The 16,514-nt window shown below is 43.7% G+C and overlaps 1 protein-coding gene across 2 annotated transcripts in view; it reads right to left on the bottom strand.

Moving 5' to 3' along the window:
* Positions 1-3,092: 3,092 nt before the first annotated feature.
* Positions 3,093-16,514, bottom strand: part of LOC141107929 (protein phosphatase 1 regulatory subunit 14A-like) — a 61,613-nt gene continuing 48,191 nt past the window's right edge. For both annotated transcript variants that reach the window (XM_073598995.1, XM_073598996.1), the window contains one exon: positions 3,093-8,108. In XM_073598995.1, coding sequence (XP_073455096.1) covers positions 7,998-8,108 — 111 coding nt within the window. In that variant the 3' untranslated portion in view covers positions 3,093-7,997. The remainder of the gene's footprint in view (positions 8,109-16,514) is intronic.

Below are 16,514 nucleotides of genomic sequence, written 5' to 3'. Positions count from 1 at the left end.
TGGAATTTCAACATGGCACTTCATGGCAAAGAACTCTCTGAGGATCTAAAAAAGAAAAATCTCTCTACATAAAGATGGCCTAGGCTATAAGAAGAATGCCAAGACCCTGAAACTGAGCTGCAGCACGTTGGCAAAGACAATAGAGCCATTTGACAGGACAGGTTCCACTCAGGACAGGCCTCACCATGGTCGACCAAAGAAGTTGAGTGCACGTGCTCAGCATCATATCCAGGGGATGTCTTTGGGAAATAGACATGTGAGTGCTGCCAGCATTGCTGCAGAGGTTGAAGGGGTGGGGGGGTCATCCTGTCGGTGCTCAGACCATACCCCGCACACTGCATCAAATTGGCCTGCATGGCTGTCATCCCAGAAGGAAGCCTTTTCTAAAGATGATGCACAAAAAAGCCTGCAAACAGTTTGCTGAAGACAAGCTTACTGGAACCATGTCCTGTGGTCTGATGAGACCAAGATAAACTTATTTGCTTCAGATGGTGTCAAGCATGTGTGGTGGCAACCAGGTGAGGAGTACAAAGACAAGTGTGTCTTGCCTACAGTCAAGCATGGTGGTGGGAGTGTCATGGTCTGGGGCTGCATGAGTGCTGCCGGCACTGGGGAGCTACAGTTCATTGAGGGAACGATGAGTGCCAACATGTACTGTGTCATACTGAAGCAGAGCATGATCCCCTCCCTTTGGAGACTGGGCCGCAGGGCAGTATTCCAACATAACGAACCCAAACACAGCTCCAAGACAACCACTGCCTTGCTAAAGAAGCTGAGGGTAAAGGTGATGGACTGGCCAAGCATGTCTCCAGACCTAAACCCTCTTGAGCATCTGTGGGGCATCCTCAAATGGAAGATGGAGGAGTGCAAGGTCTCTATCATCCACCAGCACCGTGATGTTGTCATGGAGAAGTGGAAGAGGACTCCAGTGGCGACCTGTGAAGCTCTGATGAACTTTATGCCCAAGAGGGTTAAGGCAGTGCTGGAAAATAATGGTGGCCACACAAAATATTGACACTTGAGCCCAATTTGGACATTTTCACTTAGGGGTGTACTCACTTTTGTTGCCAGCGGTTTAGACATTAATGGCTGTGTTGAGTTACTTTGAGGGGACAGCAAGCTGTACACTCATTACTTTACATTGTAGCAAAGTGTCATTTCTTCAGTGTTGTCACGCACACACACATTATATATATATATATATATATATATATATAAAATAAAATATTTACAAAAATGTAAGAGGTCTACTCACTTTTGTGAGATACTGCAAGTTTAAAAACAAAAAAATTTTAAGCACTGTATTGCCCCGTACACACCGTCGGATTTTCCGACGGAAAATGTGTGATAGGACCTTGTTGTCGAAAATTCCGACCGTGTGTAGGCTCCATCACACATTTTCCATCGGAATTTCCGACACACAAAGTTTGAGAGCAGGCTATAAAATTTTCCGACAACAAAATCCGTTGTCGGAAATTCCGATCGTGTGTACACAAATCCGATGCACAAAGTGCCACGCATGCTCAGAATAAATTAAGAGATGAAAGCTATTGGCTACTGCCCCGTTTATAGTCCCGACGTACGTGTTTTACGTCACCGCGTTCAGAACGATCGGATTTTCCGATAACTTTGTGTGACCGTGTGTATGCAAAACAAGTTTGAGCCAACATCCATCTGAAAAAATCCATGGATTATGTTGTTGGAATGTCCGACCGTGTGTACAGGGCATAACAGTTTCATACAAACACACGCAGTCTGAAAAAATTTACACCGCAGTGGACTATACACTAGCACCTCCAAATTCCACTTAAAAGGAGTTCTATGGTCAAAGCATAAAGGGTTTCATTTTAGAAGATCAGCATTGTAACAATACAAAAACATTGACAATCCAATATAAGCATAAGCTTGCTTGAAAAATCTCCTTTCATGTTGTGAGTTCTGCTTGTCTGCTGACCATCTTTCCACAACTTCCTGGAATTCCCTGTATGCTTTGCAGCTTCTCTTCTTAAAGTGCAAGTCCAAGCAAAAACGAACTCTAAACCTAATCTATCTAACCTTGTAAAGCAAAAAAAAAATCCTTGTACTTGCCTATTCTGCAGCCGATCTGGTCCGGTTTCCAGCGGCGGAAGCTGTGTGCGTGCAGGAGAGAACCGACAACAGCTGTGAAATGACATCATTCATAGACTTAGGCCCCTTTCACGTGGGTATGTCTGTGTACAGACTCCGCTTTGCTCAGCGGGGATCGCTCCCTTGATCCCCGCTGAGCGGGCGGATGACAGGTCTGTCTCTGCACACTGCAGGGACTGACCTGTCAGAGCTCCACTCTCCTCTACGGGGGATCGGATGAAAACGGACCGCCTGTCCGTTTTCATCCCATCTGATCCACCAGACGGATGGAAAAATAGGGTTTCCATCCGTCTGAATTTAGCGGATCGGACGTCAGAGGAGATGTCACCGCTGACATCTGTCGCTCCATAGACCTGCACGGAGCATTCGTTCAGGTCCGCCTAAAAAAAACTGACCTGACCTGAACAGTCCGCCCATGTGAAATGGGCCGGACTTTGGGGTTTCCGTTGACGGCTCCTGCACCCGCCTTCACACCAAAGCTGCTGCTGATGCTGGGACCGGATCGTCTGCAGAATAGGCAAGTATAGTGATTTTTGCTTTACAGGGTAAGATAGATTAGGCTTAAAATGTGGCAGAAAGTAGGTTTTGCCTGAACTTCCACTTTAAAAAGTTTACTTTTAATTTCGAAGGACCACATATCCCATGGTATCTTGCTGCCTACAAGTAGCGATTCCTGTACTGACTCTGCCTCCTGAAACTCCTCCTCTCAGCACCTCTGTAGTTCAGAAGGCAGGTTCTGCGAAATATGTAATACAACAGTACCTACTCACAGGGCATAGTGACTAGGTGTCAGAATTCAAGCAGGTAAATGTGTGGAGATCTTCAAAAAAAAGCAATTTTACAAATTTCAAGATCATTCAGATTAATAAGAGTAGGCTAGAAATCAGACACTAAATGTGGAAATGAACATAATGATTTTACATCTTGACCACAGTTACACTTTAACAAACTAAACGTAAACTTCATTGTAAAGTAAAACATTTTATTATAAGTACACAGAATAGCATCCAAGTTATTTCTCACATAAAAAAAGTAACAAACTTTATAAATAGTGAAAGAGCTTCAAAGCGGTGTAAGAAAACAAGGCAGCAGTACTAGTATGATAAGAACGGCTGAACCATTTGTAAATCATGAGACATGCACATTAGGGGTGTTCTTGTTTATGTTACAAGCTGTCACAAGGTGAGCAAAACAGACAAATATTTTACTGATGAAATGTAACATTGGGTGAATGATAAGTGTCTTTAAAAAGGTTTAATGGTCATGTTCAGACTTGTGTATTTGTATATACAAATTGTTTATTAAAAAAAAACTAAAAACGTCACCATAACCCACTTCTTTCAGCTGAGGAAGGCAGAGGGAGGGGGAAATGCCTCCTGGGCCATCAATGGGATGAAGACAATGCCCTTCATGTTTCACTTGCTCAATAAAAAAAGTCATTTAACTGATGTCACTGTCCCTATAAAAATCACTGCACTCCGTTACAGTTATTCATAAAACAACAGTCATAGGCGTGTGCACAGGGTGTGCCTGGGCACACCCCAATCACCCTTTGCACATTAGCATTATCATTTTGTGTGTCGGCAGAAAGATGGGAAAGATCTCCCTTTTTTTGGCTCTGTGATAAGAGAAAAGCACTTCTCGATCAATGTGCCGAGACACACACACACACACACACATTTGAGCTTTAGAGTGCACACCCTAATTCAATAGGCTGTGAACACCTATGGGAACAGTAGACTACCTTTCCTGCAGAAGACAAAACTGATGAATTCTTGCTTCGACCTCTGCATTTTTAACATAATTCCCTCTTCTTGCAGCAAAGATCAGATATGCCACTCAGCATTAAAGCCCCCCCATACTTAAAATACTGTTCTATGCTGAATTTCCTTGAAGCGATACTAAACCCAGGAACCTGCATTCACTATAGCTGGTCTCCCACAGTACACAGAACATGGAAATGCAAGTATTTTAGTAAATATAAACTGCTGAATACCTTTTCTCATTAGCAATATAGAGCAGTCTTGTGAATATCATTGTCCAGCTGAGCACTTGTTAAAGCTTGTAGGAGGAGGTTTCATTCTCCTCTCACTCACTTATGAGGTTGCATGATCCTCTGTCTGGACAGTGCTGATCACATGCTCCCTCCCCCCCCAAAAAAAACACCCTCTAGCAATACACACCAAACTGAGCGTGTGCAGAGTGCCCCAAAGGCTCTGTACTATCAGCAGATAGATTGGGGACAGTAGAAGAAGAGGAGGATCAAAGAAGACAGGATCAAACAGCCTTTTTACACATTGTGCAGGATTAAGCCCTCAGGTTCCACAGTGAGTATAACAAGCATGCTTTACTGCATATACATACTGATTTTACTGTTGTGGGTTTAGTAAAACTTTAAGAGTGGTTCACATTAGCAAGATTAATTGAGTCTCAATGCAAAGAAAACTATGTATTACATACATTGGTTCAATTGGATGATCAAATCCCTATCCTACTTCACATTTGCCCACTAGCCTCCAAACTAAGCTGTTGTGTTGGAAACCTGCATTGGAAGAAACAAAGAGACTTCTACTGCTGGCCATTTTCTGAAGATGCTAGCTGCCTTACTTTAGGGAATGGTGAGCAATGGAAACCTCCATACTTCGTTCCCCTACATTCTAATACTCCACAATAGCAGCTCTGTTTTCTTGCTTATTGTGCCCCTTTGCGTCTGGGCAAAGCCACTGCCTATCCTTGCCCGGAAACCAATCTATGAGAAAGAGCTGTGTTGGTTTTCTATGTTGGCAGATCCAGCTTCAGGACTCTCGGGATCAGAAGTGAGTAAATAAGTTCCCAAGAATCACTGGAACGTCTAAGGCTGACCATATACTATACAATTTAATTGTACAAACTCTTTTAGATCCACCATCAATGTTGTAGTACAACAGCTCTCCTGATTTGATTAGTAACTGAAGGGACTGTAAGGTTGGTCCAAAAATGCATATAAAACTTTGGTAAAGCTAAAGGAGATTGTAAAATCAGATTGGATAGAGTATGGCCAGCTTAAGGTAGTATTAAACCCTCAGAATTTTTAATTTAATGTATAATAAAATAAAAACATTCCCCAGTAAACCATCTGTTATAATTCTTACGCCAGCACTTGCAGTTTGCAACTTTCTATTAATGCACAGTGTGGGGAGACAACTCTAGTCCTTGTGTGCAAGGGTGGCTCCATAGGATGCTGCAAGAGAACAGAGCCACCCTGAAACAGAAAACCTGGAGCAGTGGTCAGGTTACTAGTATAAAATCGGAACATAGTTGAGGATTATAAAAACTGAGAAGCTGCATACTTGGTAAGTGATTAATCCTGCTACCGCATTGTTTAAAAAAACTTAAGGCTTAATATCACTTTAAGATCTGCTACAGTAGACCTGTGACTCTTGACTTTCAATCTGTTATGTCTTAACTTAAAGGATAAGTCCAACTTTTTGAACATGTAACATGTGCTACCAGTAGTAAGGGTAGAACATTTAACATGTTCCAGCAGCTGCAGCCTCCCCTGTCCCATGACAGCAAACGGCTCCCCCCTCCCGGCCACGTCATTCATTTACAGTCCTCTGTGAATGGGAAACTACAAGCCACAAACAGATTTTGCAGCTGTTTGCTTGTAGTATCAATAAACTACCATGGTGCTGTTGAGCGCTCCGGTAGGCAATTCATTCTTTCTGTCGGTGTGCATCTGTTTTGCCCATACGAGGTACGAGCAGACAGATACACTGACAAGTCTGCATGAGGCTCCAGGCTCCAATTTAAAAAAAAAAAAATGCACATTTTTATATCTGCAAAAAGATGTGCATTTATTTTTTTTTTAATTGGTGCACTTATCCTTTAAGGTAATCATTAACCCCAACACCCTAATTCTGGAAACCACTGATCCTAATACTTTTGACCCAAGTTACTTTGTTTTATAAAGTTAATTCTTGCATGTGGTACAATTTTAGAAAAAAAATGTACAGACTTCAGAAACATATGCTTTCCAGAATCATCCCCTTCCTGGTCTTGCTCCTGAAAAATGACAGCTGGTATCTTACTGACTTCTAACGGTGACAGCTTCACTTCCTGTAACTAAATTTAAGTTTGCAAATATTAAAGATCTAAGCAAGTTCACCCGTACATTTAAAACACATCAATTTCCATTACAACATTTCACTCATATGCTGGAATGATATAGTGTTCCAATGCTCTGGTGTCAAGGCATGCTTTTCTGACACCTTTTAGTGAAAGTTCTTCCTTTAAAGTGGAGTTCCACCCAAAAGTGGAACTTCCACTCATCAGATTCCTCCCCCCCCCCCCTCCGGTGTCACAGTTGGCACCTTTCAGGGGGGAGGGGGGTGCAGATACCTGTATATTACTGGTATCTGTACCCACTTCCGGCGTAGATAGCCGCAGAATCTGCGGTTATTTACGCCACATCCTGTCTCCCCCCCCCCCCCCGCTGTCTGCTAGGAAACACACAGGTCCCAGAGACAGCAGGGACCAGCCATATTGCGCTGCGCGACTCGCACATGCGCAGTAGGGAACCGGGAAGTGAAGCCGCGCGGCTTCACTTCCTGATTCCCTTCCCGAAGATGGAGGCGGCAGCACCCGAGGACCGAGAGACGGTTCGGCCTCGGGTGCCGACAACGCGGGCGCCCTGGACAGGTAAGTGTCCATGTTTTAAAAGTCAGCAGCTGCAGTATTTGTAGCTGCTGACTTTTAAAAAAAAATTTCGGCGGAGCTCTGCTTTAAATAGAGTAATCTATTAAAAAAAAAAAATCCACATTTTTTATAAAGCAAATAAACTGCAGCAATACAATGACCTGTCTGACCTCCAGGCACATCACATCTAAGCCCATTAGTGCTCTCCAGGTAAATGTGTCTGAAATATATATTTATTTGAACATTTCAGCTTCCAAAATACCTGTAATTCTGTTTGGATGATCTTGTGTTTCACACAGCCTTGACACTTTGCAGTAGTGAATGGTGCTGTCACCTGACTGGCTTGCACTCATGCACCATCCCTGGTCATCTGCCTGGTGTTTACAAGGGCATCATCACTGTTTCCTCCTTATATAAAATGTCTACCCCCCCCCCAAATGTGTGTTTTAAATGTATACATAACTGGTATTTTTAAAATCTTTTTTAAATTAGCTGGAGTTTTGCCTCAAAATATGGTTCTTCTACATTTGCCTATTGAGCAGACTTTATTATTATGACCATTATAGTGTATATAAAACAGTTTACATATGTTATAGAGGACTAAACGGGTCATTCAGAATTATTAGGGCTGCACCTACTGGGTCATTCAAGACCAGCTAATTATTAATAGTTTATCACCAATGTCTAAATACTGCATATTACACCCCCAAGAGGAGTAAGGGAACCACTGGCATAACCTGACCATACCCAGGGACAATGAATTGACCTAAACTTAATAATACACCAGTGGCAGTGCATTAATCCCGAGGATGTCCTCCCTGGAAATAGCAGTCCCATGTACTGGCTGAACTGTTATTTCACATTCAGTATTCAGGTTTCATGAGAAGTTTTTCTATTGCTGCATAATACAGGAAACTCTGTATCAACAAATCAAAAGAGGGCTTTGTGATGTCACCTCAACTCTAGCTCAGGCTTCAGGCCTGTGATAGGAAAATGGTGAGGCCTTTGGTGAAGAAGCATAACAGAAAATGTGGCACACAGGTGTAGTCCTGTCACAAGAATACTCCTCAAGAAAAGTCCTCAGGGTTTACAGGTCTTGAAATGATAATCTAAAAACACGAAAACCAAAGTCTCTGGCTTCATTTAAAACTTGTGCTCTTTGACCAATGATCGCAGTTGGTGTTCTGACAGGGTCACGCTTGCTCTAGAATCGGCTCTTCGTTGGTGACCTCTAGTCCGTTCTTCCTCAAAAGTGTCTGTTTCTGAAGCCCTTTTAGCTTTACGAGAAGGTCTTGAATGAATTCCTGTATATATATAAGAAATAAATAAATATTATTCATGCTAATATTTAGCTGTTCACTGAACAGAAAGTAGTAATGTAACCCACAAATTTTCAAGCACTTCTTAAAAAGAGGGAATTCAAATTAGATGCAGCAGCTTGAAGAACAGATGGCTATTAATCACTTTGTATCTGTAGATTCTGTATAGCTTCCTGTCAGGACAATTTGTTCAGAGATATGTACATTTCTTGCTAAATTCATTTTGTAGTCATCAACAAAATTATATATTTTTTAAAAGTTTAAAAAAAAAAAAAAAAGACAGGTTATTCATTTGGTAGAAATCCTAAAGTGGTTGTAAAAGCTAAAGGTTTTTAACCTTAACGCATTTACTGCATTCTCAACAGCCCCCCAAATACTTACCTGAGCCCGATCTTGATCCAGTGCGGTGCCCGAGAGCAGCAGCACTGTGTTCTCTCTCTCCCTTCTCCCTGAACTCTGTGAGGGCAGTGGGAGCCATTGGCTCCTGTTGCTGTCAATCAGATCTAGTGATGAGGGAGCTGGGGGGGGGGGGGGGTTGGGCTGGTGGGTCCCGAGCCACACTGTGTGCATCAATAGACGCAATCAGTGCAGCTCTGGATCAAGCCCACACGAGTGCTTCCATAAAGGCAGAATGAGCCAGGAGCTCCAGCGGTGGACCCCAGAAGAGGAATATCGGGCTGCTCTGCGCAATCCCATTGTACAGACTAGGTATGACATGTTTGTTATTTTTTTGGTATGTTGGGCATTTAAAAAAACCTTTACAATCACTATAAATTATTCTAGTTTTATTTTATAAGTGATCCTTAGGCCTCTTTCACACAGGCCGTCTGATCTGGTCCTCCTGACATTTTTTTTTAAGTGGACCTGATTGAAAGCGCCATGTTAGTCTATGGGTGTAACCTGTGACAATGAACAAAACATTTGGTCTCTTTTCGTCTGTTAAATATACTATTAGGCCTCTTGCACACAATACTCCTGTTTGACCATCTACTTTTTCGGACTTTTTTGGATTTTTTATTGTGGATTTTGCGTTCGCGCAATTTTTGCACACATTCCCACGTATGCGTGGAAGCTTGTTCTCGTGTTGGCAATGTAACTAAACAAAACTTGGCAAATTTGCGTGCACGCATGTAAATTGCTGACCAAAAATGCAGATTTTTTTATTTTTTATTGAAGAAGAATACACGGCGCTTGTTTATGCGCCTGTGTGCATAGGCCCATTACAATTATTGGGCTGTATTTTAGCACAGTAAAAAAATAAGCTACACTGAGCTTTTTCATGCTGCAGTGTGCAAGAGGCCTTTAAGAACACTTTCACACTGAGCCGCCCCGGGCATCGGTGGTAAAGCGCTGCTATTTTTAGTGGCGCTTTACCGTAGTTTTAGCGGGACTTTTCGGCCATTATCGGGGCGCTTTTAACCCTGCTTGCAGGACTTTTTGGAGCGTCCTGCCAGCGCACGGCTTTAGTGTGAAAGCACTCGGCTGTCACACTGGAGTGACAGGAGAGGCGTTTTACAGGTGCTATTTTATAGCGCCTGTAAAGCGCCTCAGTGCGAAAGGGGTCTAAGGCTGTTTTGTTTCATCTGTTAATAAGTTTGAAAAATACCTGTTGACCCGGCCAGCAAATCTCATGAGCTGATAACATTATGTGCTCTGGCTGTGCTGACTTATCAGTTTTATTGCTCTCAGCAATCTCTGAGGATTACAGAACCAAGCCCCTTTAGAAGCCAAATTTACATCTGTGTGCCGCAATTCATTTTTGAAAATAGCTCAGGTCTCTTTTTCCCACTTTAATTCTTTTTGAGACCCATTGAAGTCAACGGTAATTCATGATAACATATGTATGTTTTTGCATACATGTTCAGTAAAAAAAGTCAAAATAGTTTTTTACTGGTCAACATGAAAAATGCATGGAACACATTAAACACGCACATCATCATCAATGCATCAATACACTTTAACAATACATGAAACTGGAAACGTAAAGGTGTGAACCTAGCCTGAGTTATGGAGAACAGGAGAGAGGTGGGGGTGTAGTCCTATCTTGTTTCTGTTGTCCTGATAGAGTATGGTGGGTAAGCGTTGTCATCCTATTTATTATTTATTTATTTATTTCAGGTACTTATATAGCGCCGTCAATTTACGCAGCGCTTTACATATACATTGTACATTCACATCAGTCCCTACCCTCAAGGAGCTTACAATCTAAGGTCCCTAACACACATTCATACATACTAGGGACAATTTAGACAGAATCCAATTAACCTACCAGCATGTCTTTGGAGCCTAGAAGTGTGGTATAGTAGAATTACCAGGTGAAAATGAAGGGGGAAAAAAAAGCTTAGGTCTTAGGACCGCTAAGCTTTAAAATGTTTATTTTTTTGTTTTTGAGTTTAGGTATGCTTCAAAGAGACTTTGTTGATTTGCTCATTCAGGACAAAGTAACAGAGTATCTTTAAAGCCCACGAAAGACCCACTTATCACGTTCCTGCACTCCCCTGTAGTTCCGTCAGAGCCACTGCAGAGTGGCTTTAGGGCTGAATCACTGACCTGCAAACAAGAATGCAGCAAGCAATAAGTCAGAGGGGAGCCAGAACTCCTAATCTGCATACCTGTTCCAGGTCAGTGACTCAAAAAGTACTGTAGCCAGCAGGTCAACATAACCAGGGAACATGCATTTCTTTTAGAAGAAAAGGCCAGCAATGACCCTCTACATATTTCGCTCTTTACGGATTTCCTTTAAAAGTATTTTTGCTAAAGATCTTTATGTAGCTACAGAATACACACAACAGTCAGCTTGCTTGTAAACAAGTGAATGGACTGTGAGAATTTGAAAAATGTTGCCTGGTTAGATCAATTCTTACGATAAAAAAAACAAAAGGAAGAATTTTAAAATCCTCTCTACTCTCTACAAAGGCTACCTTTTCCCCATATTACATGACTTGCAGATTCTACAGCAAAGTTTAACATTACCATTTATAGCAAGTTACATGGTAAAAGTTACAGATCTGGCCATGTGACGCTAACACAACAATGACACCAGAATGAATCACAGCTACAAAGAGTTCACTGGCAAAATGACATCAATGGGGGCCAACTGAATTCCAGGATATGCACTCACTATTGAACAGAGACTTACCAATAATTGAACACATTTAAAATGTGAAAAAAATGGATTTTTGACTTACTAGTAAAATCCTTTTCTTGAAGTACAGTACAGGACCCAGAATCTTGGTCTTAACCACAAGCTTATATACAGCTACTGTTCCTTTAGGCGATTGAACACCGACAAAAAAGATGAAAGGATATCCCCTAAATAACTCCCCTCGCCCCACCAAGCCTTAGTTTTGTAGCAAGCAATAGGGATATTATAAGGACTAGAGGGAGGGTCTTGTGTCCTGTACTAAACTCCAAGAAAAGTTAGCTGGTAAGTACTGTAACAAGCTCCTGCTCGCTCGGTTCCACTCTCCCGACACTCCTCTGCAGCTATAGAATCAGATTGCAGATCGCAACATCTGATGGTTCGGTCATCCGATGCTCCGGGACTAGAACTACAGCTATGTGCCGTTCTAATCCAGTTGTGTAGCTCAGAACAAACACCAGGCAGGCTGTATGTAAGTTCAACCAGGAATCTCTTTTATTGAAAAATACAGGCTCTTTTATACAATAAAAGAGGAGGTGCGTACCTCCGGCTCATATTACTCTGAACATACACCTGTGACCAGAAACCTAATTAACATGGGCTAATTAACTAATCCCTTTAGACAGCCTAGATGACTCAGACATGACCTTTAGGCCAGACTGGCCGTCTTGTAGCTCAGAAAACCCAATCAACATTATCACAATAGCAGAGTTAATTAACACAAACAACAATGGGGATCTAATGACTCTTAGATCCCATACTAGAGACTTATTTACAATACACATTCTAGCAGGCAACAGACAGACAGGTGGCTGAAATTGACATCAGCTTCTCCTAACAGTATTTGTCCCAGCATTATGAATCAGCCACTATTTCTAATATGACAAATCCAGGGTCCTGGGGACCAGGACCCGAATTCACAGTAATACCACCTCAAGGGTCCCCAGGCATACAGCTCACAAAGAGCACCGTTCCCCCAAATGCCAGGGCCCACGATCGATAAGAGGCTAGCATTCAGTCCCCTCCAAAAGTCTCTCTCTCGGGTAGGTCTGTCACATGTTTGCTGGTAAGTACAAAATCCCATTTTCTTAAATCGTACAGCATAGGACAAAGGATCATAATCTTAACCATGAGATGTTCAAAAGCAGTCCAACTGAGGCATGGGTAACATCAAAACTGCAACAGGCCGTAAGGGGGATTAACAGAACTCAAAGAGCAGCTTGCAACACCTTACATCCAAAACTGGCATCAGAGGAGGTCTAAACATTCACCTGGTAGAACTGGCGTATGTAAACAGAAGACCAGTTGGCAGCCTTGCAAATCTGAGAAACAGATGCCTGATGCAGAAAAGGCTATGAACCACTATTGGATCTGGTAGGTTTAGACCATAGGCTTGGGTGATGACTAATTCACATAACAATGGTGGAGTTAAAAGCAGAGAACCTCCCAGAACCCCTAGAAAGTACAAAGAAGTAATCTGATTTTCAAAAAGAGGCTGTAGATGTACCATGTCAAGGGATCTTTCAGATCAGGAAATAAGGAGCACGGGGCAATGTCCTTGCACAGGTGCCAGTAGCAATTCACCTTAGGGGAAAAAAAATAAAAAGACATTAGGCTTCAGTACATCCTCATACCTGTGTAACACCAGGAAAGGCTCTTAAAAGGAGAAGGCTGCTAACACAGAGACCTTCTGCAGCGAGGTAATAGAAAATCAGAAAGCCCATCTTGTGAGTAAGGTCAGGCAAGGGAATAATTCTAAAGGGTTTAAAGGCCTCTGAAGGATGGAATGAACCAGGTTAAGGTCATCTGACTCACAGGGGATTGTAGAGGGTAGAAATGAATGCAACATTCTGCACAAAGGCCTTAGCAGAAGCCAATGGTCTCTGAAACAGAACAGGGAGGGCCCGAGATTTGGACCTTGATGTGTCCTCAGGGCCAGATGCTGGTCCAGACCAGACTGGAGATAGGACAGAATGTGTTCAATAGAGTACTTCCTAGGATAAAATTTCCTAGCCTTGCTCCACTCAAAGTATGCCCTCCAGGTGCAATGATAGAGTTTGTGAAAAGTCTATTTCCTAGCCTTCAGGAGGGCAAGGATGACTATACATGACAAGCCCCTATATCCATGGGTTTAACTGCCATGCCATTAAAACCAGTGACCAAGAAGCAGGATGGTGGATAAGCCCTTGTGACAGAAGGGCCCATGGCGAGTCTGCCAAGAGTCTGAGTCAGTGGCGTAACTAAAACCTTCAGGGCACCGATGCAAGAAATCATGAAGGGCCCCCCTGACCCCTGGACAGCGCTTTTCCTAGGGGGATGTCTGATAAGAGGAGGAGCCGCGAGAGCCGCTGAGGGACTCCATAAGTCAGTGTTCGGGGCCACTCTGTGCAAAACTAACTGCACAATGAAGGTATGACATGTTTGTTATTTAAAAAAACAAAACCTTTACAATCACTTTAAGGGGTTAAAACGGGTGGTCAGGAGGCAACATATTGCCTCTTTACCGGCTGTCAAATGCCTCTGAAAAGTGATCTGAGCATGGATCACTTTTCAGAGGAACAGCATTTTGTTGCTGGTACTTTGAACGAGCAAGAAAAAAAAAATCAGTCCCGATTGTACACATATAGGGTGTCAAGATTAAACGTGCATACATAAAATGTGCATACATACATCTAAACAGTGGCGGCTGGTGCTCAAAATTTTTTGGGGGGGCGCAAAAATTTTTTGAAAAAAAATCAAATGCAGCCACTGTGCCCATCAAACGCTGCCACTGTGCCACTTAAATGCTGCCAGTGTGCCAAACGCAGCCACTGTGCCCATCAAACGCTGCCACTGTGCCATCAATTGCAGCCACTGCGCCAAACGCAGCCACTGTGCCCAAACGTTGCCAGTGTGCCCATCAAACGCTGCCAGTGTGCCCATCAAACGCTGCCAGTGTGCCCATCAAACGCTGCCAGTGTGCCCATCAAATGCTGCCAGTGTACCCATCAAACGCTGCCACTGTGCCCATTAAATGCTGCCAGTGTTCCATCAATTGCAGCCACTGTGCCAAACGCTGCCACTGTGCCCATCAAATGCAGCCAGTGTGCCCATCAAATGCTGCCAGTGTGCCCATCAAATGCCCCAAGTGTGACCCCCGACCGCTCACCGGCACTTACCCTGTCTTGGTGGGGCAGCGGGTGACTGCGACGAGTGGGGTCCTCCATGCATCTCCTGCTGTTCTCATCTCCCGTCCTCTCCTCCTGATAGGCGTCCAATAGCGGCGCCTGTCGTTTCAGCCAATCAGGTGACGGGTAACAGACCCGAGCACCTGATTGGCGGAGAGGCAGTTTAGTGTTAGGAAAGCGAATAGTCATTCGCTTTTCTAACACAGCTGAGTGGCCTGTGAGGTCAACTTTTTTGATGCCTATTAGAGCCTATGGCTCTAATCCGGTGCTTCAAAAACACCCCCCGCCGCTGTAATTCAGGTTCCCTGCGCCCAAAAAGGGGCTGGGCGCCCGAATAGGGGGTGGCAGCGGCGGCAATAGATAAGATTCATGCAATGCATGAATCTATCTATTGGTGATAGAGGGGTGGTTGGAGAGAGGGAGTGGCGCCCGTGCGCCCTTAATGCATGGGCCGCCACTGCATCTAAACACTCACACATAGATAAACACACACATAATATACCCACACATATACTGTATATACACACACACAAACACATATACATATATAAATACACACATAAACACATACATGAACACACATATAAACACACATACAGAAAGCCTTTTCAAAAACGGCAGTGCTTTACCTTACCTCTTCCTGCCGGGTACTGCACTGTAGGGGGAGACAAAGAGCACAGCACACACTGCTTTCACTTTAGATCAGTGTGACAAGCTCCCTGCACAGTGCCGATTACAGTTCGGCTGACGATCGGGGAGATCGATCTCAGCTGCCCCGCTCCTATCAAGATAAACAGGGGGGCCCTCAAGGGCCCCCTGCAGCATGGGGCCCAGTCGCCATGGCGACCCCTATACTTCCGCTACTGGTCTGAGTACCATGTCGCCCCGGACCAGTTCGGTGCAATGAGAATTACTAGAACACCTTCCATTTCGATCCTGCAGGTCAGATGAGAGAGAAGCTGTAGAGAAGACTTATATGAGGTTAAACCAATGCATAGAGTCTCCAGAGAATCCACTGTGAAAGCACAGGCAGGCCCTGGCCCTTGCAACAAAATGGTCCAGTTTGTTGCTGAATCTGGACACCATAAGATCCACAACCAGCATCCTGAACTTGTGGCAAAGAGTTTGGAACACCTCAAGTTGGAGAGTCCATTACCCCTGATCCAGAAGCTGAAATGCCTGGGATGTAGATGGTTTACAGGGCCAGAACGAACAATTAGGCCCAAATCAGAATTATGCGTCTGTTCCAGACTTTCAAAAGTTGAGGCTCCAACTAAATCTCTGCGTTGTTCTCTGAACAGCTGACAGGGTTATGGAGGACTGGTCATTTAACAGGAGATGATCCAGGTGTCATACAACATGTACCCACTGAGCATGGAGCAGATCTAAGACCGAAACAAGCACCTTGATGAAAACTGAGGTACTGTGGACAGGATAAAAGGCCCCCCCACCTCCAAAGGGTTCTTTAGGGACAGGCACTACCTCAGGCAGATAATGACCTTGAATCTATATAGCACTCTGCGGCTAACCCAGCAAAAAGCACAACATGCCAAGGTGAGCTCCTACGCAGGATCCAGTGCTCAAAGTAACTTTACATGCTGGATACATTCCCCCAATGATCAGCTAAGGAGTCAACTGATCCAAAAAGCTGCTGAAGTAGAGCCGTATTTGACACAGTGCAGCTGGGAACCTGAAAGAAGAATCTTGAGGGAAAAAAAAAACCTCAACAGAAGAGGTTCATTTCTCTCAGTAGTGAAAAGACATCTATCATTCTAAGGACAATAGCAGAAAAACGGAGGCTTGTCTGAAGTGGGAACGGTTAAATAGGGGATGTCGCTGCAATTTTTTTTGCCAATGTCCAATCACCTTAGGATAACTGCATTAAAGCGGTTCTAAAGCCTCAAGGATTCTTATTGCATGAAGGTAAAAACCCTCTCTGCTGCAGGATCCCCCCCACCCCTTATTCTTATCCGAGCCGGATCCGATCCAGCGACATGCACAAGAGCAGCAGCTCTCGCTGCTGTTCACTCCTCATTGGGCAGATTGATAGCAGTGGGAGCCATTGGCTCCCACTCAGTGGCG

The sequence above is a fragment of the Aquarana catesbeiana genome, linkage group LG09, assembly GCF_042186555.1.
Source record: "Aquarana catesbeiana isolate 2022-GZ linkage group LG09, ASM4218655v1, whole genome shotgun sequence".
NCBI lineage: Eukaryota > Metazoa > Chordata > Amphibia > Anura > Ranidae > Aquarana > Aquarana catesbeiana.
Note: the sequence above shows the minus strand (reverse complement) of the source record. Positions and strands in the feature narration are given on the sequence as shown.